A 26,748-nucleotide genomic window follows, 5' to 3' on the forward strand; every position below is an offset into this window, starting at 1 on the left:
GGTAGCGTTTTCTCCCACACGCCCATAAAACGGCCTGTTTCCGCCCAGAAACACCCATTTCCTGTCAATCACATTACGATCGCCAGAGCGAAGAAAAAGCCGTGAGTAAAAATACTAACTTCTTAGCAAATTTACTTGGCGCAGTCGCAATGCGTACATTGCGCATGCGCACTAAGCGGAAAATCGCTGCGATGCGATAAAAAATACAGAGCAAACAACTCGGAATGAGGGCCCTGGTACAGTCACCATATGATATGTAATAAACAGTCACATTGTACAATTTCCACGGCATTAATGATGTTTACTTCTGTTTTTTTCGGGTTGTCATGGCAACCGTGACCACTGGCCAATGAACGTCAGAGGATTTAAGCCAATGAGTCCGCTCCAAAGATATCTAAATGGGACGTGCTTTCAATTAAATAACTAAGCCAATGAGATTCAGCCCACCAGGTGACGCACTTCCCTTCCCATGCGTTCCACTGGTGCCCGGATGTTACGTTTTTACGTTTCAAACATGAAAATGGGATCGCCTGTGATTCGCATCTCCTTAGTATGCGTTCCACCGGCTCACAGGAATATGGCTGTGCGTTCCAAAACGTTGGAATATTTTACAATAGTGAATAATAAGGATTACCCCTAATTGTTATAGACCATTTTTTCTTAGATGATATATAAAGGGAAAATAGGATTTTATATACCTACCAGTAAATCCTTTTCTCGTAGTCCGTAGAGGATGCTGGGGTCCATATTAGTACCATGGGGTATAGACAGGTCCACCAGGAACCATTGGCACTTTAAGAGTTTAACACTGTGGGCTGGCTCCTCCCACTAGATTTTACTAAAAGAGCTCTGTAGAGCTCCCCTAGCTGTGACCGGCTCCTCTGGGCTCATTTTCTAAACTGAGTCTGGAAGGATGGGCATACAGGCACGTGGAGGCCACACACACTACTGAGCCTCATTTTGACTTGTTTTAAGGACATTACATCAAAGTTGGATCATCCTGTAGTGTGTTTTTCCACTTTAATTTTGAGTGTGACTCCAAATCCAGACCTCCATGGGTTAATTTGATTTCCATTGATCATTTTTGTGTGATTTTGTTGACAGCACATTCAACTATGTAAAGAACAAAGTATTTAATAAGAATATTTCATTCATTCAGATCTAGGATGTGTTATTTTAGTGTTCCCTTTATTTTTTTGGAGCAGTATACTTTACTCTGCACAACATGGATAAAATATCCTTTAAAGCACAGAAACAATTCAAGTTACATTATAGTATTGTAGGTAAGTAAAACAGATTCATATCAGGAGAGCCAAAACCCTATGGGGGCCATTCAGACCCAGCCACAATAGCTGCCCGCAGCAGTTTGCTGGTGGTGGCAACATGCACATGCGCAGACACACACATTGTGGCCGCATCCCTGAGAAGTGAACGCGGGCGGGACAGGACCATTTTCCAGGGGCTGCGTGATGTCACATCTGCGTTCATCTCTGATTAACCCCTCTATAAGCTTCCAGAGTGCACCTCATATCTCATCTTTTCCAAGCTGCTACAAATGATATGAGATCGGTAGCAGCACTACTTTCAGGATTATTACACAGAACACACATAACGGCTGACACAGCAAATAACAGTAACACATACAAGGGATTAATTAGAAATAAGGAAGCATAATCATCATTAAGTCTAATTATCAACTGGTTCTGTGCGGGACCCATACCTCTTTACTGCCTCCAGCAGCCCCTGGTACTGTACTGTGACCATCAGCCCTGTCTACCCCCACTACTGCCACCTGCTTTGTCCCCTTCCACTACTGCCACCACCCTGTCTCCCTACACAACTGCCACCCACCCCATATCCCCCACTACTACCACCCTGTCTCTTTCCACTACTGCCACCGCCCTGTCTCCCCCCACTACTGCCACCCACCCTGTCTCCCCACACAACTGCGACCGGCCCCGTCTCCCCCCACTAGCACCACAATGTCTCCTTCCACTACTGCCACCGCCCCATCTTCCCCCACTACTGCCACCACCCTGTCTCCCCAAATGCCACCCACCCCTCCAGCTACTGCCACCCACCCCACCCCACTACTGCCACTGCCCTGTCTCCCCTGACACCTTAGCGCTGCTTGGGGACAATATTACCCACAGACAGTGCCTCCGGCAGCCCCCGCTACAGCACTACTGCCACTGCCCTGTCTCCCCCCACTACTGCCACCCGCCCCGTCTCCCCCCACTACTACCACCCTGTCTCCTTTCACTACTGTCACCACCCCATCTCCCCCCACTACTGCCACCGCCGTCTCCCCAAATGCCACCTTCCCCTCCAGCTACTGACACCCACCCCGCCTCCCCCCACTACTGCCATTGCCCTGTCTCCACTCTGACACCTTAGCGCTGCTTGGGGACAATATTACCTATAGACAGTGCCTCCGGCAGCCCCCGCTACAGCACTAGTGCCACCACCCTGTCTCCCCCTCTGACATCTCAGAACTTCTTGGGGATTCTTTGTACTGCTGGTAACAGTCCTTCATCTGCAGGTGGAAGAAAGCAGGGCAGTAAAGAGGCAGAAGCTGCTTCTGGTACCACGGACCCTGGTCATGTAGGGCTGGGAAAATCAGTAAGATTATGTAATAGTCGCCATCTTACAGGCAGCCAGTGAAGGGAGCAGATAATGGGTGTTATGTGGCAGGAAAGGGCTGGTTGGGTAACAGCCTGGCTGCTGCATTCTGTACAAGCTACAAGCGGTGCAATTTTTTTGCTGGGAGACCCAGGTAGAGGACATTGCAGTAGTCTATGTGTGATGATACAAGTACATGTATGACTGTAGGTAGATCTTCTGAGGAAAATAAGTGCTGGAGTCTGGCAATGTTCCTCAGATGAGGATCTGATTGTGGCAGATACCGATGTCTAAGTGTCACTCCACCATCCAGGACACCAAGATTCCACACAGGATCAGCATTTTGTAACTCTGAACCCCCAAGCGCAAGTCTAGTTGGTTTGCAAAGCTGAGCTGTAGCCCTGCCCTTTGTTGGTGAGCTTCTATCACAAGGACCTGTTTCACCAGGACTGAGTCACAACCAACTGGCATCATCCACACTTGGAGCTCAGCTAGACAACCATTTAGGATTGGTACTGGGTTCTCAGTACCTGGAGCAAAAGAAAGGGTCATCGGCGTAGCAGTGGTAGATGAGGACAAGACATCTGATTATTTCACCCAGTGGTAACATGTATATTGCAAAAAGCATAGGACAGGATAAGAACCTTGAAGAACAACGCATGGCAATGATGAGAATACTCCAGAAGATTAAAATGGTTCCTCACCTGAGTGATGTTTATTGTGTGCAAGAGCTAATTTATTTCTCAGATTATAGAAATGGCCTCTCACCTGTGTGAGTTCGCTGATGTCTAACAAGATGTGATTTCTTTGTAAAACATTTCCCACACGCAGAGCAAGAAAATGGCTTCTCACCTGTGTGACTTCTGTGATGTATAACAAGATCTGATTTCTGTGTAAAACATTTCCCACACTCAGAACATGGAAATGGCTTCTCACCTGTGTGACTTTGCTGATGTGTAACAAGTTGGGATTTCCATGTAAAACATTTCCCACACTCAGAGCAAGAAAATGGCCTCTCACCTGTGTGAGTTCGCTGATGTCTAACAAGATATGATTTCTTTGTAAAACATTTCCCACACTCAGAGCAAGAAAATGGCCTCTCACCTGTGTGAGTTCGCTGATGTCTAACAAGATCTGATTTATGTGCAAAACATTTCCCACACTCAGAACATGCAAATGGCTTCTCACCTGTGTGACTTCTGTGATGTACATCAAGATCTGATTTGTGTGCAAAACATTTCCCACACTCAGAACATGGAAATGGCTTCTCACCTGTGTGACTTCTGTGATGAATAACAAGATCTAATTTCCGTGCAAAACATTTCCCACACTCAGAACATGGAAATGCCTTCTCACCTGTGTGACTTCTGTGATGTATAACAAGATCTGATTTCCGTGTAAAACATTTCCCACACTCAGAGCAAGAAAATGGTTTCTCACCTGTGTGACTTCTGTGATGTCTAACAAGATGTGATTCCCGTGAAAAACATTTCCCACACTCAGAACACGGAAATGGCTTCTCACCTGTGTGGCTTTGCTGATGTCTAACAAGATGTGATTTCCGTGAAAAACATTTCCCGCATTCAGAGCAAGAAAATGGCTTCTCACCTGTGTGGCTTTGCTGATGTCTAACAAGATGTGATTTCCATGTAAAACATTTCCCACACTCAGAGCAAGAAAATGGCTTCTCACCTGTGTGACTTCTGTTATGTATAACAAGATGTGATTTCGATACAAAACATTTCCCACACTCAGAACATGGAAATGGCTTCTCACCTGTGTGACTTTGCTGATGTGTAACAAGTTGTGAATTTTGTGTAAAACATTTCCCGCACTCTGAACATATCAGTGGCCTCTCACCTGCCTTATCTGTGTGTGCGTTAATAGGCTTTGTGTTCTGTGTAAAACATTTGGCATCTATAGAACAGGGAAACACTGTATCTACTGTCAGAGCTGTAACAGATGCACCAATATCAGAGTGATCAGGAGAACATTTCCCAGGATCAGAGGGATCAGCTGATAGAGCTGGATGTATAATAGGTGTAATGGGGTGATCTCCTGGAGAATCCTGTCTACTGTCATTATCTCTTATGTCACAATCCGGGGATAACATTAGATGTCCTTCTGAGATATTCCTGCTTGTGTGTCCATCTGCTGGAAATAAAATACATTATGGAAATGTGACATTTTCTGTAACAATATTAATCTTGTAAACAATAAGAGAAGACGACTGTCTGGGACACTTAATTGTAAATGTGTGTGTATAATAAAACATAACTTTTAATGAAGGCTTTATAATATTGTGTCTCAGACTATCATTGTGTCCACCCTCCTGAGAACACTCACAATAACAAATGTAATATTATAATAAGACTTAGATATATCTCTCTCTTGTACTGGTAACTAACCATGAAGTATAAATGGAGATGTAGTCACTCACCAAGTCCTATGTCAGCACCAATGTAAAACAATGGATGGGGAACATATCGTATGAATTGGAGATTCTAGATGAACAATAACATCAGTCATATGAGCTGATGGATCAGAGAAATGTCTCCTAACGTTACTCCTGGAAGCATTAGTAAGGTAGCATTCCTTTATGTGTGTGCTCATACGCTGGTAAGCCTGTACAAGTGTATATAAGGTATATTGCTACAGCAGAGTAGGTGTGGAACAAGGTACTTTACATGCAATACACCATATAATACACTGCAATCATCATCTGCTAGGTTATAATCTTCTTTCTCTTACGTCCTAGAGGATGCTGGGGTCCATTTAGTACCATGAGGTATAGACGGGTCCTTTGGGAGCCACTGGCACTTTAAGAGTTTAATAGTGTGGGCTGGCCCCTCCCTCTATGCCCCTCCTACCAGACTCAGTTTAGAAAATATGCCCAGCGGAGCCAGACACAGCTAGGGAAACTCCTAAGAGTTTTCTTAGTTTTTTATTTCTAGAGTTAATTAGGTTACAGGAAGGCTGCTGGCAACAGCCTCCCTGCTTCGTGGGACTTAGGGGGGGGGGAGGAGGGACCAACTTCCTGAAGAGTTAATGGTTATCTACTCCGCTTACAGGACACTGAGCTCCTGAGGGTGCTGATCGCAAGCCCACGAGGCGACTGCTCACTCCTGCAGCATGGCCGCCACCCCCTAACAAAGCCAGAAGAAAGAAGAGTGGCGAGTACAGCGCCGGCTTCCCGATTAGCGAGTCTCCGGCAGGTATGGCGGCACAAGGGTGGGAGTGCAGCTCTGATAGGCTGCGCTCCAGGAAGGCTCAGCAACACAGTGTAGGCGCTTTGAGGGGCGTCCTCAGCCAGCGCGGATAAACCCTACACTGGTCACGCAGCTAACAGGGGCTAATCCCCCTGTTAGCACTAAAATCCTCAGGCCAGTATAAATAATTAGTGCAGGAAGCCGGGGCGGGGCTTCCTCTCAGCGGATCCAGCACTCACCAGCACAATTTTCTCCCTGCAGATCATAGGAATTAGGACACTGACAGGGAGCGCTGCTCTCCCTATTAAGGTTAGTTAGTCAGCGCCGGGCTTTTATCATAATAACTGCCTACAGGGGCGCTGTGTGGCTGGCTCCTTATACTCTGTGACTCTCTGAAGGTACTCTGGGGGGAACGGTGTCTGACATTTTCCTGTGTGTGTGTATATAAATGTGTATATCCACATTACCATGTCTAAGGACTCTGTGTCCTGTGCTGCAGAGTGTGTATCTTCTCCTGAGGAGTCTATTCCATGTACTCAGGACTGCAATATCCTGTCTCAGCCTTCTGAATCCAAACCCCCATGGGTGGATTCTTTAAGGGGAATGATATCCCAGATTTCAACAAGGATGTCACATACTGAGAAAGAGACGCAGTTTTTGAGACAATCCTTAGTGGGTATGAAGTATTCAGCTCCCACTACTTCCTCTAAAACCCCACCTACATACCCCAAAAAACGTGCACTGACCCAGATAATGCAAGCTGACACTGATACCGACTCTGATACAGGGGACGGTGATGGGGATATGCAGGGGGGGGGGGGGATGTATCCCTTGCTAAAGGGGTGCAGCTAATGATTGATGCCATTAGGGATGTTTTGCATATTTCTGAGAAGGTTCCGGAACAAGTAGAGGAATCTTATATTACAGTAAATAAGAAGTACTCGCTTACGTTCCCTGCTTCTAAGGAGTAAAACTCCTTGTTTGAAAAATCCTGGGAAAACCCAGAGAAAAAATTCCAAATCCCTAATAGAATTCTCATTGCTTTCCCTTTCCCTGAAGAGAATAGGAAGAAGTGGGAAAACCGACCTATAGTAGACGCTTCTGTATCTAGGCTGTCTAAAAAGGTGGTTTTACCTGTCCCTGGTTCAACCGCCATAAAGGAGCCGGCTGATCGCAAGATTGAGACTACACTCAAATCACTATACACTGCTACAGGCGTGGCTTTAAGGCCCACTATTGGTCAGGCACATTACTAGAGGACTTATATACTATGGATAGGAGTGACATTGACTTTTTACGTCACATACAGGATTCAGCAGGTTTCATGGTGGAGGCCATGAAGGACATTGGCCTGCTACTTCCATGGCTGTCTCGGCACGCAGAGGACTCTGGCTCTGCAGCAGCCCCAGCTAGGAAATCTTATCCCAAACCTACACTGCAGTCCTTTTGGACTGCAAAATGTAAAAAATCCAAACCCCTCCCACCTTTTTTAGTGGAGGGCAGGGAAGATCCAAAAAACCTCACCAACATCTACCTGCATCCATATTTGGAAGGGAGCCTGCCTAGTCCAGCTGCCGGTGTTTAGCCTGGAGGGAGTAAGGAGGAATTCCGGAGACTCCAATCTTTTGCTCTTTCCACTGCTCCATGCTGGGAGCTTGACACGGTACAGGGAGGAAAACCAGCCCACACTATTAAACTTTTAAAGTGACAGTGGCTCCTAAAGCACCCGTCTATACCCCATGGTACTAAATGGACCCCAGCATCCTCTACAGACTACGAGAAAAGGATTTACCGGTAGGTCATTAAAATCCTATATTTACATCCCCATCATCAGTGTCTTACCTCTATTCTCTCAATAGTAATAAGGATGATGTGTGTACGGTAAGTATGATACAGAGAATTACATATCAGAATCTATACAGCTGCTGCCATACTTCTGCTTCTCATACGTGTGCTACTGGCAGCAGTGAACATCTGAGTGAGAGTGCAGGGAAGACAGCAGAGTCTGATGAGAAAGAGATTGGATCTGCCTTTGCAGGGATGTACCACACCTGTCACCCCTGTTAGTATATAAAATAATAAATAAGAGGGGTGTGGTCCATCCAGACGTGCTTTCTGGAGCTCTCCTCACTAAGTGGCTTCTTATCTACCCTACCTGATAGCTCTCAGCCGCCGCTGGGACCAAGACCCAATCTATTAAGTCCCCCACTTCTACTGCCCTATAGCCGCTCACTCCGCTCACTCTGGGCACCGTTCACTGCCGCAGCCTAGTGACGACTATGAAGCCATGGGCTGTATTCTGGGGCTATGTGCGCCCAGTCTTTCCTGTACGCTCCAGACACCTGACTTGGAGGCACTTTTGGCTCAGGCAGGAGTACTTGCTCTCCAGATAACACAGGTGCTCAGCTCCCGCTACTGCTGGGGACAAGCGTTGTAGGGAGGTCATACAGGCACGTGGAGGCCACACACACTACTGAGCCTCATTTTGACTTGTTTTAAGGACATTATATCAAAGTTGGATCAGCCTGTAGTGTAGTTTTCCACTTTAATTTTGAGGGTGACTCCAAATCCAGACCTTCATGGGTTAATAAATTTGATTGATTGATTTTGTTGTCAGCACATTCAACTATATAAAGAACAAAGTGTTTAATAAGAATATTTCATTTATTCAGATCTAGGATGTGTTATTTTAATGTTCCCTTTATTTTTTTGAGCAGTGTATTTTGCCATTTGTGTGTCTCTGTGCTGAGTACTTCACGTCTGTGATCACGCTGACCTCTAGTGGAATTTCTCGGTCATTACTGTGTTATTTGAGTTGTATTACATTAGGTTTACTTGAAATTTTGGCTCGGATACCCCCGTCACCCCGACTAAGAATGTCATTTTGAACTGAGTCATCTTGATGTAACCACCTGACAGCGTACTACTGCTCCTTTTATTCATAGATCATTTGTACTTTCCTATCTCTGAGAGGTCAGTCTCTTTGTTGCCGGCTTATCATGCCTCCAAAAAAGGTTAAAAAGGTACCAAAATCGGCCCCACCTGTCCACTTCTTTGGTACCTTGAATTCAGGTGGTCCTTCTGAGACCGCTACAACATCATCTGCTTCTTCTTGTCAGACGCACAGCCCAGCTGTAATAGCTGAAGACGTCTTAAGACACTCTAGATGGTCCTGTACTCTACGCTCTATACATTCTATGTTATCTGCATTTAAGGACTGAACTAACCTCAGAACTTAACTCTAATATTCAAGCTTTGAGGTCCAGTATCAGTGAGAATGGCACTCATACAGACTAAGATGAAAGAGATTGTTGAGTCTCACAAAGATCTGATTTCAGCTCATGACACCCTTCAGGAAGACCCGGTCTCTATTCATGATAAAGTCATTGATTTAGAAGACAGGTCTCAGAGAAATAATATCAGAATAATGGGCGTTCCGGATTCTGCTTCAAATGCTGAGCTGTATGATTATGCCACGGTTCTCTTTTCAGAAACTTTCACTGAAGGCTTCTGCCGCTGACCTTCTTATTGATAGGATCCATAGACTCCCAAAGTCCAAACAGGCCCCTATCCAAGCACCGAGGGACACTCTGCTCAGGGTCCACTTTTATCATATTAAAGAACGCATTCTAGAGGCTGCTTTGTCTTCCTCATCCACAGCTGAGTGCCTGGATAATCTGCAGATATTTCCGGATATTTCTCCTGTGACGCTGGCCAAAAGGCATCTATTCCACCGAAGGAAATGTACAATACAAATGGGTATTTCCTACTAAGGTTATTGTAATGTGAAACGGAGCCTTCACAGTGATACCTTCACCCGAGGATGGCCCTGCTATTCTGAAAAAATAGGATTTTAATACCTACAGGTAAATCCTTTTGACGTAGTCTGTAGGGGATACTGGGATAGTCTTAGTACCATGGGGTATAGATGGGGTCCATTGGAGCCTGGCACTTTAAAACTTCTTCAGAATGTGCTGCTCCTCCCCTCTATGCCCCTCCTGTAGACTCTTTCTAGGAAAACTGTGCCCGAGGAGACGGACATACTTTGAAAGGAGGAAAAGAGACAAGAAAGTGGTGAGAGAACGAACCATCACACAGCAACACTAACCACAACTTGAACATAGGGACAGCAAAAGCAGACCCAAACTACAACACACAAGAACAACTCTTGCTGGAAAATATCAAAGCACAGAGGCGGGCGCCCAGTATCCCCTATGGACTATGAGAAAAGGATTTACCGGTAGGTATTAAAATCCTATTTAATGTCCAAGGGGATACTGGGATGGTCTTAGTACCATGGGGAAGTTCCAAAACTATAAACCGGGTGGGAGAGTGCTGAGACCCCATCAAAACTGACCAAACTGAAGGTCCTCAGTAGCTAAGGTGTTGAACCTTTAAAAGTTTACAGCGTGTTCAAATCCAACCAAGTAGCTGCCCAGCATAACTGCAAAGCTGAGACACCCCGGGCAGCCACCTAGGAAGAACCCACTGACCGTGTGGAGTGGGCCTGAACAGACCTCGGCAGCAGCAAAGCAGCCGAAGAGTGAGCCTGTTGGATCGTAAGCATGATCCAACATGCAATAGACTGCTTCGGAGCAGGACAACCAATCTTTGAAGCATCATAGAAAACAAAAAGCGAGTCTGATTTTCTGAGATGAGCTAGACTCTTGACATAAATCTCCAAAGCCCGAACCACGTCCAAGGATATTGGTGTAACAGACGTGCCAGTGACAACCAGAACAACCATCGGCCAACTGATATGAAATGCTGACACCACCTTAGGCAAGAACTTCTAGCGAGTTTTAAGCACCGCTCTATCCTCATAAAACACCAGAGAAGGACTCTTACAGGATAAGGCCCCTAATTCCAAAACACGCCTCACTGAGGCCAAGGCCAACAACATGATAGCCTGCCATGTCAAATACTCCATGGCCACCTTGTGGAAAGGTTCAATAAAACCGATTGGAGAAAGGCCAGAACCAAACTGACAACTCACGTCGCTGTGGGAGGCACAAAGGGTGGTCGAATATGAAGGACACCTCTCAAGAACATTTGGACCACTGGGAGAACAGCCAATTGTTCCCTGGAAGAAAAAGAATAGGCTGAGATTTGAACTTTTATGGAGCCTAAGCGTAGGCTCACATCCACAGCAGCCTGCAGGAAGTGCAAGAAATGTCCCAGATGAAAATCCACAGCAGAATACTGTTGACCCTCACACCAAGAGACACATTTCTTCCATATGCGATGGTAATGTTTTGATGCGACCATTTGGCCGGCTTTCAGCATAGTCGAGATAACCTTGCCCGGAATCTATTTACTGGCAAAAAATCCTCCCAATATACTTCCATTGCATCAAACGTAGCCGTGGTAAGTCTGGAAAGACGAACGGCCCTTGTGTAAGATGATCATCCTGAACTGGCAGAGGCCAGGGGCCTTCGAGCAATAAGGCTAGAATGCCTATAGGGCCAGTCTGGGGCAATCAGAACTGCCTGAACCCTGTCACTTTAAGTCCTTTGAGAACTCTTGGAATTAGAGGAACTGGGGGGAACAAGTACACCAACCGGTAAATCCACGGTGTCGCCAGAGCGTCCACTGCTGTGGCCTGTGGATCCCTCCTCCCAGAACAGTAACGCAGAAGCTTCTTGGTTAGCTGAGAAACCAACAAGTCAATTTGGGGGTAGCCTCACCGATGAAATATCTGCTGAAACACTTGCGGTTACAGGCCCCATTCCCCCAGGTGCAGATCGTGTCTACTGAGGAAGTCTGCTCCCCAACTGTCTACTCTCGGAATTAATATGGCGGAAATGGCCTTGGGATTCCGCTACACCCAGATGAGTATCTGCGACACCGCCCTCATTGCAGCTCTGCTGTTTGGAACTCCTTGTTGGTTTATGTACGCCCCAGTTGGCGCGTTTTCCGACCATACCTGTATGGCCTGATACTGAAGGATATAAAGAGGTCAGCAGAAGGGCATTGTAAATTGCCCTGAGTTCCAAAACATTTATCGGAAAGGAAGCCTCTTGATCAGAGTACCTTCATGGAAACCGAGCCCCTAGGGTCATTGCACCCCAACCATGGAGGCTTGCATCCGTTGTTAACAGAATCCAATGATGAATTCCGAAGTATCGACCCTCCGGGAGGGAGATCAGCAACCACCATAAGAGGGAAATCCTGGCATTTGGTGAAAGGCACATTATCTGGCGCATGTGCAGATGTGACCACCATTTGTCCAGGAGATTCAGCTGGAATGGTCATGCATGAAATCTTCTGTACCGAATTGTGTCGTAGGAGGCCATCATCTTTCCCAGTAAGCGTATGCAAAGATGTACCGAGATTTTGTTCAGCTTCAAAATGGAATGTACCATAGTCTGAATTTTCTTTGCCTTTTCCATAGGAAGGAACACCTTCTGAGACACTGTGTCCAGTATCATTACCAGGAACTGAAGCCTCTGCATAGGTTCTAGGTGGGATTTCTGCAGATTGAGAATCCACCCATGATCCGTGAGTAGTCGTGTTTGAAGGCTGATCTTTTCCATCAACTGTGCTCTGAATATAGTCAATATGAGGAGATCATCCAAGTATGAATCAATGTTCACTTTCTGCTTGTGGAGTTGTAGCAACATCTCTGCCATCCCCCCTGATAACACCATCAGTGCAGATGAGAAACCGTACGGCAAGGCCTGAACCTGGTGGTGACTGTCCTGCAGTGCAAACCTGAGGAAAGCCTGAAGAGGCGGCCATATTGGGATGTGAAGATACGCATCCTTAATATCCAGCGAAACCAGGAATTCCCCTTCTTCCATGTCACGCTTGGCTTGAGTTGGGGATCTGATGACTGATAATTGACTGAGGGAGCAGCTATCGGCAAAGGAAGGAAATGAGGTGGCTGAATGTAGTTCTTACTCATGGATTGAAGACTTAGGCCTGAAGATGTAGAGGGGTAGGCAATGTGGTCAATGACCGAGAAAGATACACTGAAGAAAGAGGAAGTCAGTTTTAAGGAGACCTCAATTATACACAACGACTAGGAGAGAAGTCTGAGCGAAGAGCACAGGGCACCTTACAGCAGCAAGTAACTTGAAGTACTGGCAACATAGCTAAGCATCAACCCCTTTTTATAAGGGAAGCTGGATTGGTTGGACACAAACTGGGATACCTATTGTCTTGGATTGGTCTCCAACATGGTGGATCCCTGCACAGAGGACACATGTGGAACCAGCACACAGCCACTACCTCTGCCCTCAGCCTCCCACATGCTGCACTCCAGCAAATGGACACTTGGAAACAGACACCTCCGGCTGCCGTGCTGCGCTCCCCAGGACCCGGACCCCGGCCTCCAGATGCCCGGCAGCCGCACCGGAGGACCTTGCTGCTGTAGTTCCTATCCATCGCAGCAACATCAGCTAGCTAAGAGGAAGGCCGCAGGGACCAGAACCGGTGTTTAGACTCCGGATGCTCACAGTACCCCTCTTTTTAAGGTGGTCTTAGTTGGATTCTTTGCATGAAAGGCACAACTCAGTCTTGGAGCATGAACATCCTCTGCAGCCACCCAAGATCTTTCCTCCGGACCATATCTATGAGATACTGGAGACAACCATACCTCTTGCAGAAGTCAAGAAACTTATGAACCTCGACTTACTCATTTTGAGCAGCTTGAACCTTGGGAGGTTAAGGAATAGCTGCCCGAAAATGATTTAGCACAAGAGGCTTTAGCAGAGAAATGTGAAAGGCACTGGGGATTTCCAAATAGGGAGACAGTTTCACCTTGTAAGAAACAGGATTCAAAACTCTTTTAATAGGATACGGACCGATGAATCTTGGAGCAAACTTTTTGGAAGGAACTTTGAGTCTGAGGTCTCTGGTGGATATCTAAACACGATCTCCCACTTTGAGACTAGGAACAGCCCTACGTTTCCGATCAGCGTAGGTCTTTTATTTCTGGGAGGTATTAAGTAGCGCCTTATTTATTTGTCTCCAAATCTTAGTGAACTGATGAAGAGCGGATTCAGAAGCAGGAACCTCAAGAGGTGGGAGAGATTAGAAGGAAGGAACTCGTAGATGAAAATAAGATTTTAAACCTACCGGTAATTCTATTTCTCCTAGTCCGTAGAGGATGCTGGGGACTCCGTAAGGACCATGGGGTATAGACGGGCTCTGCAGGAGATAGGGCACCTAAAAAGAACTTTGACTATGGGTGTGCACTGGCTCATCCCTCTATGCCCCTCCTCCAGACCTCAGTTAGAGAACTGTGCCCAGAGGAGATGGACAATACAAGGCAGGATTTAGAAATCCAAGGGCAAGATTCATACCAGCCCACACCAAGCATACCATGTAACCTGGATCATACATAACCAGTTAACCGTATGAACAACAACAGTAACGGTCCAAGACCGATTTCAACTGTAACATAACCCTTATGTAAGCAACAACTATATACAAGTCTTGCAGAGTTTCCGCACTGGGACGGGCGCCCAGCATCCTCTACGGACTAGGAGAAACAGATTTACCGGTAGGTTTAAAATCTTATTTTCTCTTACGTCATAGAGGATGCTGGGGACTCCGTAAGGACCATGGGGTTTATACCAAAGCATCCAATCGGGCGGGAGAGTGCGTGTGACACGCTAGGTCCACATCAGCCAGGATATCAAACTTGTAGAATTTAGCAAAAGTGTTCGACCCCGACCAAGTCGCCGCTCTGCAAAGCTGTAATGCCGAGACGCCTCGGGCAGCCGCCCAAGAAGAGCCCACCTTCCTAGTGGAATGGGCCTTAACCGAATTTGGTACCGGCAATCCAGCCGTAGAATGAGCCTGCTGAATTGTATTACAGATCCAGCGAGCAATAGTCTGCTTCGAAGCAGGTGCCCCAATCTTATTGGCAGCATACAGGACAAACAGAGCCTCTGTTTTCCTAATTCTAGCCATCCTAACTACATAAATCTTTAAGGCCCTGACTACGTCCAGGGATCTGGAATCCTCCAGGTCACTTGTAGCCACAGGTACCACAATAGGTTGATTCACATGGAATGACCTCTTCCGGAATCCCCTTTTTCGCTAGGATTCGGCGTTCAATCGCCATGCCGTCAAACGTAACCGCGGTAAGTCTTGAAATACACATGGCTCCTGTTGCAACAGGACTTCCCTCAGGGGAAGAGGCCAGGGATCTCCTGTGAGCATCTATTGTAGATCTGAGTACCAGGCCCTTCGAGGCCAGTCTGGGACAACGAGTATCGTCTGTACTCTTCTTCGCCTTATAATCCTCAACACTTTTGTGATGAGAAGAAGAGGAGGAAACACGTAGACCGATTTGAACACCCACAGTGTTACCAGAGCATCTACTGCCACTGCCTGAGGGTCCCGAGACCTGGCACAATACCTCCGAAGCTTCTTGTTGAGGTGTGACGCCATTATGTCTATTTGAGGAGTTCCCTAAAGACGCGTTATGTCTGCAAAGACTTCTTGATGAAGACCCCACACTCCTGGATGGAGATCGTGTCTGCTGAGGAAGTCTGCTTCCCAGTCATCCACTCCCAGAATGATGACAGCCGACAGAGCGCTTACGTGATTTTCCGCCCAGCGAAGAATCCTGGTGGCTTCCGCCATCGCGACTCTGCTTCTTGTCCCGCCTTGGCGGTTCACATGAGCCACTGCTGTGACATTGTCTGATTGAATCAGAACCGGTAGGTTTAGAGGAAATCTCTCCGCTTGTCGAAGGCCGTTGTAAATGGTCCTGAGTTCCAACACATTGATGTGTAGACAGGACTCCTGGTCTGACCACAGTCCCTGAACATTTCTTCCTTGTGTGACTGCTCCCCATCCTTGGATGCTCGCGTCCGTGGTAACCAAGATCCAATCCTGAATTCTGAACCTGCGACCCTCCAGCAGGTGAGCACTTTGCAACCACCACAGGAGAGACACCCTGGCCCATGGGGACAGAGTTATTTTCCGATGTAAGTGCAGATGGGACCCGGACCACTTGTCCAGAAGGTCCCATTGAAAAGTCCTTGCATGGAACCTTCCGAAGGGAATGGCCTCGTAGGCCGCCACCATTTTTCCCAGAACTCGAGTGCATTGGTGAACTGACACCCTTTTCGGTTTTAGCAGGTCTCTGATGTTCTGGATGTCCTGGGCTTTCTCCAGAGGGAGGAAGGCCTTCATTTGTTCCGTATCCAGTATCATACCGAGGAATGTTAGTCGAGTTGTTGGAATCAACTGTGACTTCGGTAGATTCAGAATCCAACCGTGTTGCTGGAGCACTCTCAGAGAGAGCGCCACACTGCTCAGCAATTTCTCTCTGGATCTCGCTTTTATTAGGAGATCGTCCAAGTATGGGATAATTGTGACTCCATGCTTGCGCAGGACCACGATCATTTCCGCCATTATCTTGGTGAAAATCCTCGGGGCCGTGGAAAGTCCAAACGGCAATGTCTGAAATTGGTAATGACAACCCTGTACAGCGAATCTCAGGTATTCCTGATGGGAGGGATATATGGGGACATGAAGGTACGCATCCTTTATGTCCAGAGACACCATAAACTCCCCCTCCTCCATACTGGCTATAATCGCCCTGAGCGATTCCATCTTGAATTTGAATCTTTTTATGTACAGGTTTAGGGATTTCAGATTCAAAATAGGTCTGACCGAATCGTCCGGTTTCGGGACCACAAAGAGGGTTGAGTAGTAACCTCTTCCCTGCTGGTTCAGGGGAACCCTGATTATCACTTGCTGTATACACAGCGTTTGAATTGCAGCTAACACTACATCCCGTTCCAATGTGGAAGCTGGTAGGGCCGACTTGAAAAATCGGCGCGGGGGCACCTCCTCGAATTCTAGTTTGTAACCCTGGGAAACTATTTCCAACATCCAAGGATTCAGGTCTGAACTGACCCAGGCCTGGCTGAAAAGTTGAAGACGTGCCCCCACCGGTGCGGACTCCCTCAGGGGAGCACCAGCGTCATGCTGTGGGTTTTGGAGTAGCCGGGGAGGACTTTTGTTCCTGGGCACCTGCCGAAGCAGGTGCTCTTTTGCCTCTGCCCTTACCTCTGGTGAGGAAGGAGGATCCCCGACCTCTTCTGAACTTGTGCGACCGAAAGGACTGCATCTGATAGGGTGGTACTTTCTTTTGCTGTTGGGGAATAAATGGTAAAAAGTTTGATTTACCTGCTGTAGCTGTGCAAACCAGGTCCGTAAGCCCATCCCCAAACAATACATCTCCCTTATAGGGTAGAACTTCCATATGTTTTTTGGAATCCGCATCACCCGTCCATTGGCGAGTCCATAAGGATCGTCTCGCTGAGATAGACATGGCATTGGCCCTAGAAGCCAGCAATTCAATGTCTCTTTGAGCATCCCTCATAAATAAGACTGCGTCTTTAATATGGGCTAGAGTTAAGAATATAGTATCCTTATCCATATTATCAAATTGATCTGTCAGCTCATCTGTCCAAGCTGAAATCGCGCTACACACCCATGCCGATGCAATTGTCGGTCTTAGCACAGCACCCGTATGAGAATAAATACACTTTAAGGTAGTCTCCTGCCTGCGATCTGCAGGGTCCTTAAGGGAAGCTGTGTCAGGAGACAGTAGCGCCATCTTCTTGGACAAGCACATCAGGGCCTTGTCCACAGTGGGGGGTGATTCCCAAGTCCCCCTGTCCTGTTGAGGGAAGGGGTATGCCATATAAATTATTTTGGGGATCTGCGGCCTCTTTTCCGGTGTCTTCCAAGCTTTTTCAAAGAAATCATTTAGTTCATGAGATGTGGGAAAATTTATAATCAGTTTCTTTCCCTTAAACATGTGTACCCTTGTGTCGGGGACCAAGGGTTCATCCGCAATATGCAACACATCCCTTATTGCCACAATCATACACTGAATGCTTTTAGTCACCCTAGGGTGTAATTTCACTTCATCATAGTCGACACTGGAATCAGAGTCCGTGTCGGTAGTAGTGTCTTGTGTTAAGGGACGCTTTTGAGACCCTGATGGGCCCTGTGGGTCGGTCCAATCCAAGGATTGACCCCCTGATGTTCTCCCTAATTCAGCCTTATCAAGCCTCTTATTCAACATATGCCACATGTCCATCCATTCCTGAGTCGGCACAACCGACGGGAACACCACTCATTTGCTCCACCTCCTCCTTGGAGAAGCCTTCCGCTTCAGACATGTTGATACCACGTACCGACACCCCCCACACACAGGGATTACCTATAAGGGGACAAAACCCCAACCAGGCCCTTAGGAGAGACAGAGAGAAAGTATGCCAGCACACACCCAGCACTTAATAACACTGTGGAAAAATATGACCAGATAGCGCTTTTTTATATATAATATTCCAATTCCCACTCACTGCGTCGCCATGTGCCCCCCTCCTCTTTTTTCCAGCCTGTGAAGTTCAGCAGGGGAGAGACCAGGGAGTCAGCGTTCAGCATGCAGTTTCTGTGGAGAAAATGGCGCTGGTTAGTGCTGAGGATCAAGCCCCGCCCACCTAACGGCGGGCTTCGGTCCCAGGGCTTTTTTTATTAAAATGGCGGGGGATTCTTGGATTTACTGCCTCCGCAGCCTAATCCATCTTAACATGCCCAGAAGTGAGGAATATTGCTGCCCTTGGTCGACTCTTTCAGTCTGTCCATCAGTCTGGGGATGGTAGGCTGAAGAGAAGTACAACTTGATTCATAGGACAGAGCTGAGAGCTTTCCAGAACTTGGCAACAAATTTAGGACCCTGATCAGAAACTATTTCCGGTGGAAGGCCAAGCAAATGAAAAATCCATGAGAAAAACAATTTGGATAGCTGAGGAGCAAAGGGAAGACCAGTGAGGGGTATGAAGTGAGCCTTCTTCGAAAATCATTCCACAATGACCCAAATGGTGTTGTGCCCTCTGGAGACTGGCAAATCGGTTATGAAATCCAGAGAGATGCGAGTCCAATGCTTTTGAGGTGTTGGAAGTGGATGAAGAAGACCCGAGGGAGATGTTCGTGGACTTTTATGTAGAACACACTTGGAAAAGGCTGCTACAAATTCAAGGATATCCGTTTTAAGATGAGGACACCAGTAGAATCGCTGAATGAATTTGAGAGTCTTAAGACCACCGGCATGACCCATGAAATATAAAGAATGAGCCCACGTAAGCTATTTCCTGCAAAATTTTGGTGCTACAGAAGTTCTCCCCGGAGGAGGTAGAGGAACAGTACGAATTGAAGCAAATGAAGCCGGATTCAGAATAAATTGTTTCTCAGAGGAGTTGAGTGAATCATCCGTTTGAAAAGAACCAGAAATTACATCTGCTCTTTGATTTAAGGTTCCTGGCCGGTTAAAGAGTTTGAAGGAGAACCGAGAGAAGAAGAGAGCCCACCTGGCTTGCCATGGGTTTAAACAACGAGTTTAAACAATGGGTTTAAGCGATCATGGAAGGACTTGGAGGAGAAGACGGAATGGGAGAAGATTCTGAATGATCAGGACTGGGGCTCAATGTTAGTTGATTAGGAAGAAGAAAAGGTCTCAAGTCAGTTTGAGAGGATTCCTGTATAGGACGAGGTTTAGCTTTCTTATGAGATGATTTTCCAGCTCTGCCCATTCTTCAGCATAACATTACGGAGATTAGAGAACAAGGTCAGGAGGCCAGTAGCAACATAGCAGAAGTATTGAAGTGTGGAAATAGGGAGACATCAGTGAGCATAGACCCCCAGTGGCCATCGGTTACAGAAACATTGTGAGGTCAGTTGTTTATGGGTAATAGCAAGAAGGTGCCATCCTTGGGCTGTAAAGTCATTTATAGGAGCCAGCAACTGGGGCCTGCTACTGTCCTGTACACATGGACTGTTACGCCGTAGCTATACTGATGCCCCAAGAGCTCTAATTGGATCTTGCGGGGATTGAGGGGAGCAGGAGGGAAAAAAAACCCAGCAGCAGTCATACAGTACGGAGGATGTAGTCAGCACAGTCTGCCACCAGTGGGAGTTGACAGAGCAGGAGTGGGAGCCAGGCAGTAATAATAATAAAAGCAGTTCAGATGACCACTTACTGCCCAGGTAGGGCCGCAGCGGCAGAAGTCCCTGCCGGAAATCACTGAGGCTGTAGTGAAGGGCACTGATCATGGGCTGGCAGTGTCTGTAGCTCCCAGAGAAGCGGCTGGTTTCAGGAGGGCATGTGGCTATATTGCCAGTTTTCAAGATGGCCACTTCTGGCAATGAAGCCTAAATCAGAAGAAACTGGCCAGCTATGGCGGGTGAACCAGGTCAGTAATAAGGCAGGAGAGGGTACTAGGATGCAGTGGCACAGGGTAGTGTATCTGGCTGCGTAGGAACCCTACGTGTATGTCCTCTATAATTCACAGCTCTGCCAGATTCCACCGTAGCACCATGGGTTAGGAGGAGAGGAGGAGATGCTGGGACACTGCTGGAGTGATGACAGGTAAGCGCTCCGTGTATTCCCCGCTGCCATGACTCAGGGCTTCAATGGCCGGACAATATGAGAAGGCAGGCTGCGGGCGGGTGAGCTGACTAACCTGACGTGTCCCTGCTGAGGCCACCAATCCCCATAGTATGCACCAAATCAGATGCCGGGAGAGCAGCTCCGCTCCGTGTCTCCTGACGTGGTCACCGCTGAGCCCCAGTCAGCCTCTTCACAGCAACTCCAACAGCACGGCTAGGCACAAGAGTGGCACGGGTGCACAGCCCTCGGTGAGTAGCAGCGCTACCTTGCTGAGGTCCGGTCCACGGTGGGATCACTGCACAACTTCAGTCCGCGGCTTCGGATCTGGGTGTAGGCCACAACCTGCAAAAGCCAAATGAATGGCTCCCTGGCTCCGCAACCTACAAAACACACAGAGGGGCAAGAAAGGGCCCGAAAGAACCCGTAGGACAGCTGGAAAAGGCAGAAAGGACCTATATAAGCAGGAGCTCCTTTATCCTGCTGACTTTCTAGTCAGGCCACACCCCCCGTGACATCATTTATTGATGTTGAAAACAAAAGTAATGTAGATTTCCACACCAATCTAAGACCTGCAAATCTACTTTGGGAGCCACCTCCCTTTTTTTTTTTAAACAGTCCTCAGCTGGATGAGGATAATTGGAATTCCATTTCTTGGAATTCTAACTTCCTACTGGGCGTAACCCAAAATTTCTATCAGCTGTTTTGGGATGTTTAAACACAGTTGCCTTAGTTTTTAACACAGGCTCTGCTGCCTCTTCTAAGGATAGAATGGCTTACATAGCACTAATTAGCTCAGGTATGTCCACTGAGCTGAGACCTTCTGAAGTGTAATGAGTCCTCATCCTCCAACGAATCCTCATCTAAAACATGTGTAGACTGTGAAGATGTTGTATCATGTCTATGTGATTTACTTACCACTAGCGTTTCAGCCTGTTTTTTAGAGAGGCTGACAATTCCCTAGGTGTATAAACCTCAGAATGAATGCTGCATGTAAGGGTTAATAGGGAAACCTATCACTGGTATAGGAGCTGGTATAAACTGCTCAGCTACATTGAATAATGTCTGTGCAAAGTAGCCCATGAAGGTTCACCAGGACCTGTGCCTGACTCACTGTACACGTGGGTAAGCGTTGTCTCGACCCGGCGGGGATTTGTTGGAGCGACTGTAAGGTGAGTATAAGATGCTTTATAGAAAGATCACTCAAAAAAAATATAGTAATACTATAAAAATAAAATAAGAAAACTTATGGCTGCTAAAAAAAAGCACCCTCTGACCATGGTCCGGCTCCTGCCACACCAAACAAAAAACTGATTTGCCTGAGCCAGGAAGCGGGGATATATGGACAGGCCCATTGCATGCTGGGAGGCCAAAAGCTTTGATCGTTTGGTGCAAATCCGCTGTCACGTCCTCATATCCTAATGTTATCCTGTGGATAACCTGTTGACCCTGCCGGAGAAAGATATATATATCTAAGAGGATAGAATTTGATTGGTGTTGTTACACTGTTTTGTTGGCAGGTTACTTGATACTTTTGGCCTCATTGGTTACTATAGGTCACGTAGACGAGGTTCTCTCCGTATTCTCGGATGTAGCGTGTGTCATATGACGTCACTTTGATGTGCTGGAGCGTGCGACGGACGGCGACATGGATGGTTCCACCAGGTATATTAACGACACGGCACATGCACATGCGTGTAGATCAGGCATTCCCAACCACGGTCCTCAAGGCACACCAACAGGGCAGGTTTTAGTGATAACCAGGCTGCAGCACAGATGGTTAAATCAAAATAACTGAGCTACTAATTAAGGCACCTGTGCTGTAGCCTGGATATCATTCATACCTGCACTGTTGGTGTGCCTTGAGGACCGTGGTTGGGAATGCCTGGTGTAGATGGTGACACTAAAACTACTGGATGATCATTGTGAATGTCTGAGGTATTGATACAATGCAAATTTGTTGAGATATTGTTTCTTTTTCAGATGGAACCATGGGTCGTGCACGTGAAGTGACTGGCAAAAGGGAGCCATTGGTTTTGGCCGAGACCGGCATTTGTTTGTTGGTGATCCCTTGTAGACAGTGAGTAGTATCCATCTACAGTGGAAGAAGCATGGATACCAAGAATCTCAGCGGCGGAACAGTGGGCGAAAGTAGATCATGGCAAATCGGGACCACAGGCATTTAGGGCGCCTAGCAACCACCAACCATTCCAAACGCATCATGAATTGCACCAACAGTACAATGCCGGACCCAGCCAAACAATCCTAGATCTGGTGAATTGGAGGGCCACGTAAGATGTGGTGGCACGTCAGATTGGTGCTCTGAAAACCAATCCAAGCCTTTCGGCAACTGTTGCATACCTAAAGTTTAACACTAATACTATAGCTGTTTTTATGGTAATTGTTTTGGGCAATAGCGTAGGACCTGCAGTATAGTGGGGTCACTTGTCGGGGGCTGCAGGCTTAAATGCACTGAGCAATATATGAACTAAAACTCCACTGTTTATTATTGTTAGTTAAAATAGTAATGCAAGACACATTTATGTATGTAGTAAGGCTACTGGGAGACCTTAGATTGAGCAATATTGGATCTGGCCATTACATTCCCTAAAGTCATAACCTCAGAACTGCACAGAGCAGGAATTATTATTCACAAGTAATTAGAAATGTGTTCATCATGAACAAGTCCACAATTACCGTCTGAAGGTTACACAATTATTTCAAGTCTACACAGTCGATATTTGAGTATAAAGCCTTTAACACTATTCACTATTCACGAAACGCGTTGGCTGACACGCAATTTTGATTTAGAGTGAATTGGAGTGGATAAGAACAAGCCGCCCATGCAAGGGTGACAACAAGTGCAAAACGCTTGTCTTCTGATTATACAGATATGTACTTGTGATAAGCTTTTACTCTGTTTTACTTGAAGTTCTAGATTCAAATTTCATTTTATTTCTGAATCTTATACGAATTGTATTTGGTGAGCTCAGGCCTACTGTATAGCAGGAAATATTTCATACCTGCATCATCTAACAAAATGCATATAAATTAGGCACTCCACAAAAACTATACTAATTATATTATATACACACTTATATACACATTTATATATAATCACTAATAATAAACTTCTAATTGTTACTTTTAATAACATTATAGTGATGTGTGTAATAACTCTCTGCATGTGATATTTGTCATGGATAGCCTTGTGTTAGAAACACCCAACTGAGAACAGGGCTGATGGCGGAGGAGGGTGTAGGATAAGAGATTGCTGTAGTGACTGAGCAATGAGAATATGTGACTTCTGTAATAAGTGTTTATTACTCACCTGTGCTGACATCTGTAGGGATCTCCTCCTCCTTACACTGCTGATCACCCCTCACATACGTCTCTTCTTCTCCCGCTGTATCTTCTGCCTTTATACCAGTCACATACGTCTCTTCTTCTCCCTCTATATCTTCTGCCTTTATATTAGTCACATACGTCTCTTCTTCTCCCTCTATATCTTCTGTCTTCATATCAGTCACATACGTCTCTTCTTCTCCCTCTATATCTTCTGCCTTTATATCAGTCACATACGTCTCTTCTTCTCCCTCTATATCTTCTGCCTTTATATCAGTCACATACGTCTCTTCTTCTCCCTCTATATCTTCTGTCTTCATATCAGTCACATACGTCTCTTCTTCTCCCTCTATATCTTCTGCCTTTATATAAGTCACATACGTCTCTTCTTCTCCTTCTATATCTTCTGTCTTCATATCAGTCACATACGTCTCTTCTTCTCCCTCCATATCTTCTGCCTTCATATCAGTCACATACGTCTCTTCTTCTCCCTCCATATCTTCTGCCTTTATATCAGTCACATATGTCTCTTTTTCTCCCTCTATATTTTCTGCCTTTATATCAGTCACATACGTCTCTTTTACTCCCTCTATATCTTCTGCCTTTATATCAGTCACATACGTCTCTTCTTCTCCCTCTGTATCTTCTGCCTTTATATCAGTCACATACGTCTCTTCTTCTCCCTCTATATCTTCTGCCTTTATATCAGTCACATACGTCTCTTCTTCTTCCTCTATATCTTCTGCCTTTATATCAGTCACATACGTCTCTTCTTCTTCCTCTATATCTTTTGCCTTTATATCCGTCACATACGTCTCTTCTTCTTCCTCTCTATCTTCTGCCTTTATATCAGTCACATACGTCTCTTCTTCTCCCTCTATATCTTCTGCCTTTATATCAGTCACATACGTCTCTTCTTCTCCCTCTATATATTCTCCCTTTATATCACTCACATACGTCTCTTCTTCTCCCTCTATATCTTCTCCCTTTATATCAGTCACATACGTCTCTTCTTCTCCCTCTATATCTTCTGCCTTCATATCAGTCACATACGTCTCTTCTTCTTCCTCTATATCTTTTGCCTTTATATCCGTCACATACGTCTCTTCTTCTTCCTCTCTATCTTCTGCCTTTATATCAGTCACATACGTCTCTTCTTCTCCCTCTATATCTTCTGCCTTTATATCAGTCACATACGTCTCTTCTTCTCCCTCTATATATTCTCCCTTTATATCACTCACATACGTCTCTTCTTCTCCCTCTATATCTTCTCCCTTTATATCAGTCACATACGTCTCTTCTTCTCCCTCTATATCTTCTGCCTTCATATCAGTCACATACGTCTCTTCTCCCTCTATATCTTCTGCCTTTATATCAGTCACATACATCTCTTCTTCTCCCTCTATATCTTCTGCCTTTATATCAGTCACATACGTCTCTTCTTCTCCTTCTATATCTTCTGTCTTCATATCAGTCACATACGTCTCTTCTTCTACCTCCATATCTTCTGCCTTCATATCAGTCACATATGTCTCTTCTTCTCCCTCCATATCTTCTGCCTTTATATCAGTCACATACGTCTCTTCTTCTCCCTCTATATCTTCTGCCTTCATATCAGTCACATACGTCTCTTCTTCTCCCTCTATATCTTCTGCCTTTATATCAGTCACATACGTCTCTTCTTCTCCCTCTATATCTTCTGCCTTCATATCAGTCACATACGTCTCTTTTTCTCCCTCTATATTTTCTGCCTTTATATCAGTCACATACGTCTCTTTTACTCCCTCTATATCTTCTGTCTTTATATCAGTCACATACGTCTCTTCTTTTTCCTCTATATCTTCTGCCTTTATATCAGTCACATACGTCTCTTCTTCTCCCTGTATATCTTCTGCCTTCATATCAGTAACATACGTCTCTTCTTCTCCCTCTGTATTTTCTGCCTTTATATCAGTCACATACGTCTCTTCTTCTCCCTCTATATCTTCTGCCTTTATATCAGTCACATACGTCTCTTCTTCTTCCTCTATATCTTCTGCCTTTATATCAGTCACATACGTCTCTTCTTCTTCCTCTATATCTTCTGCCTTTATATCAGTCATATACGTCTCTTCTTCTCCCTCTATATCTTCTGCCTTTATATCAGTCACATACGTCTCTTCTTCTCCCTTTATATCTTCTGCCTTTATATCAGTCACATACGTCTCTTCTTCTTCCTCTAAATCTTCTGCCTTTATATCCGTCACATACGTCTCTTCTTCTCCCTCTATATCTTCTGCCTTTATATCAGACAGACGTTCTACCTAAATAACCCAAAAAATAATACAATGGCATTTGCATAGTGTTAGATTAAACTGATGTGAAACAGTATAATATCAGTGTATAAGACACAGAGCTCCTCTACAGATCATATAGTGACAGTCACTTTGGTATATGGGGAGACCCTAAATCCCACCTACCTGATCCTCCTGTGGGATCCTGTGATTCTCCTCTGTACAGTCCAGGGAATACAGAGGATGGGGACATCTCTCTGGGGTATCTCTGTTACTGGGCCCATCTGTAGGAGACACACAGTGACTGAGTACAATGTATATATGTGATTATCAGATGATGTGTGTATATAGGGGGCCCCATACCTGCTCTCCCCTGTACAATACATGACAGTCTCCTCTTACCCAGTGATGTGAGGGGCCGGTGATTCTCCATCATCACGTCCTTGTACAGACCCCTGTGTTCCTCTATAAACTCCCCCTCCTGCATGGAGACATAGACAGTGACATCCTGACACCTTATAGATACCTGACACACACAATGATACAGTCATCACCCAGACACGTCCCCAGGTGTTACTGTATAATGTCCCATTCCCAGCAGTCATCTCTCCAGTCATCACCCAGACACATCCCCTGGTGTTACTGTATAATGTCCCATTCCCAGCAGTCACCTCTCCAGTCATTACCCGGACACATCCCCTGGTGTTTCTGTATAATGTCCTATTCCCAGCAGTCACCTCTCCAGTCATCACCCAGACACATCCCTAATGCCCCATTCCCAGCATTCACCTCTATCACCCAGACACATCCCCCGGTGTTAATGTATAAAGCCCCATTCCCAGAAGTCACCTCTCCAGTCATCACCCAGGCACGT

General features: G+C 46.0%; 2 protein-coding genes across 3 annotated transcripts in view; one reads left to right on the forward strand and one right to left on the reverse strand.

The window, feature by feature from the left end:
* The window catches only part of LOC134983540 (zinc finger protein 615-like), a 332,472-nt gene that overhangs the window by 235,048 nt on the left and 70,676 nt on the right, over positions 1 to 26,748 (forward strand). The gene's annotated exons all lie outside the window — the stretch shown is intronic.
* Positions 3,305 to 26,354, reverse strand: LOC134983531 (FK506-binding protein 5-like). Of its 2 annotated transcripts, none has more exons than XM_063949186.1 (4): positions 26,277 to 26,354; positions 26,057 to 26,158; positions 23,588 to 25,900; positions 3,305 to 4,773 (listed from the first exon to the last, which is right to left on the reverse strand). In XM_063949186.1, the coding sequence occupies exons 1-4, from the start codon at positions 26,308 to 26,310 to the stop codon at positions 3,371 to 3,373; spliced, it is 3,852 nt and encodes a 1,283-aa protein (XP_063805256.1). In that variant the 5' UTR covers positions 26,311 to 26,354; the 3' UTR covers positions 3,305 to 3,370. The 2 variants fall into 2 exon arrangements, with proteins under 2 accessions (XP_063805256.1, XP_063805255.1); XM_063949185.1 differs by having other exon boundaries at positions 3,305 to 4,776.

This window comes from Pseudophryne corroboree, assembly GCF_028390025.1.
Source record: "Pseudophryne corroboree isolate aPseCor3 chromosome 3 unlocalized genomic scaffold, aPseCor3.hap2 SUPER_3_unloc_17, whole genome shotgun sequence".
NCBI classification, from domain to species: domain Eukaryota; kingdom Metazoa; phylum Chordata; class Amphibia; order Anura; family Myobatrachidae; genus Pseudophryne; species Pseudophryne corroboree.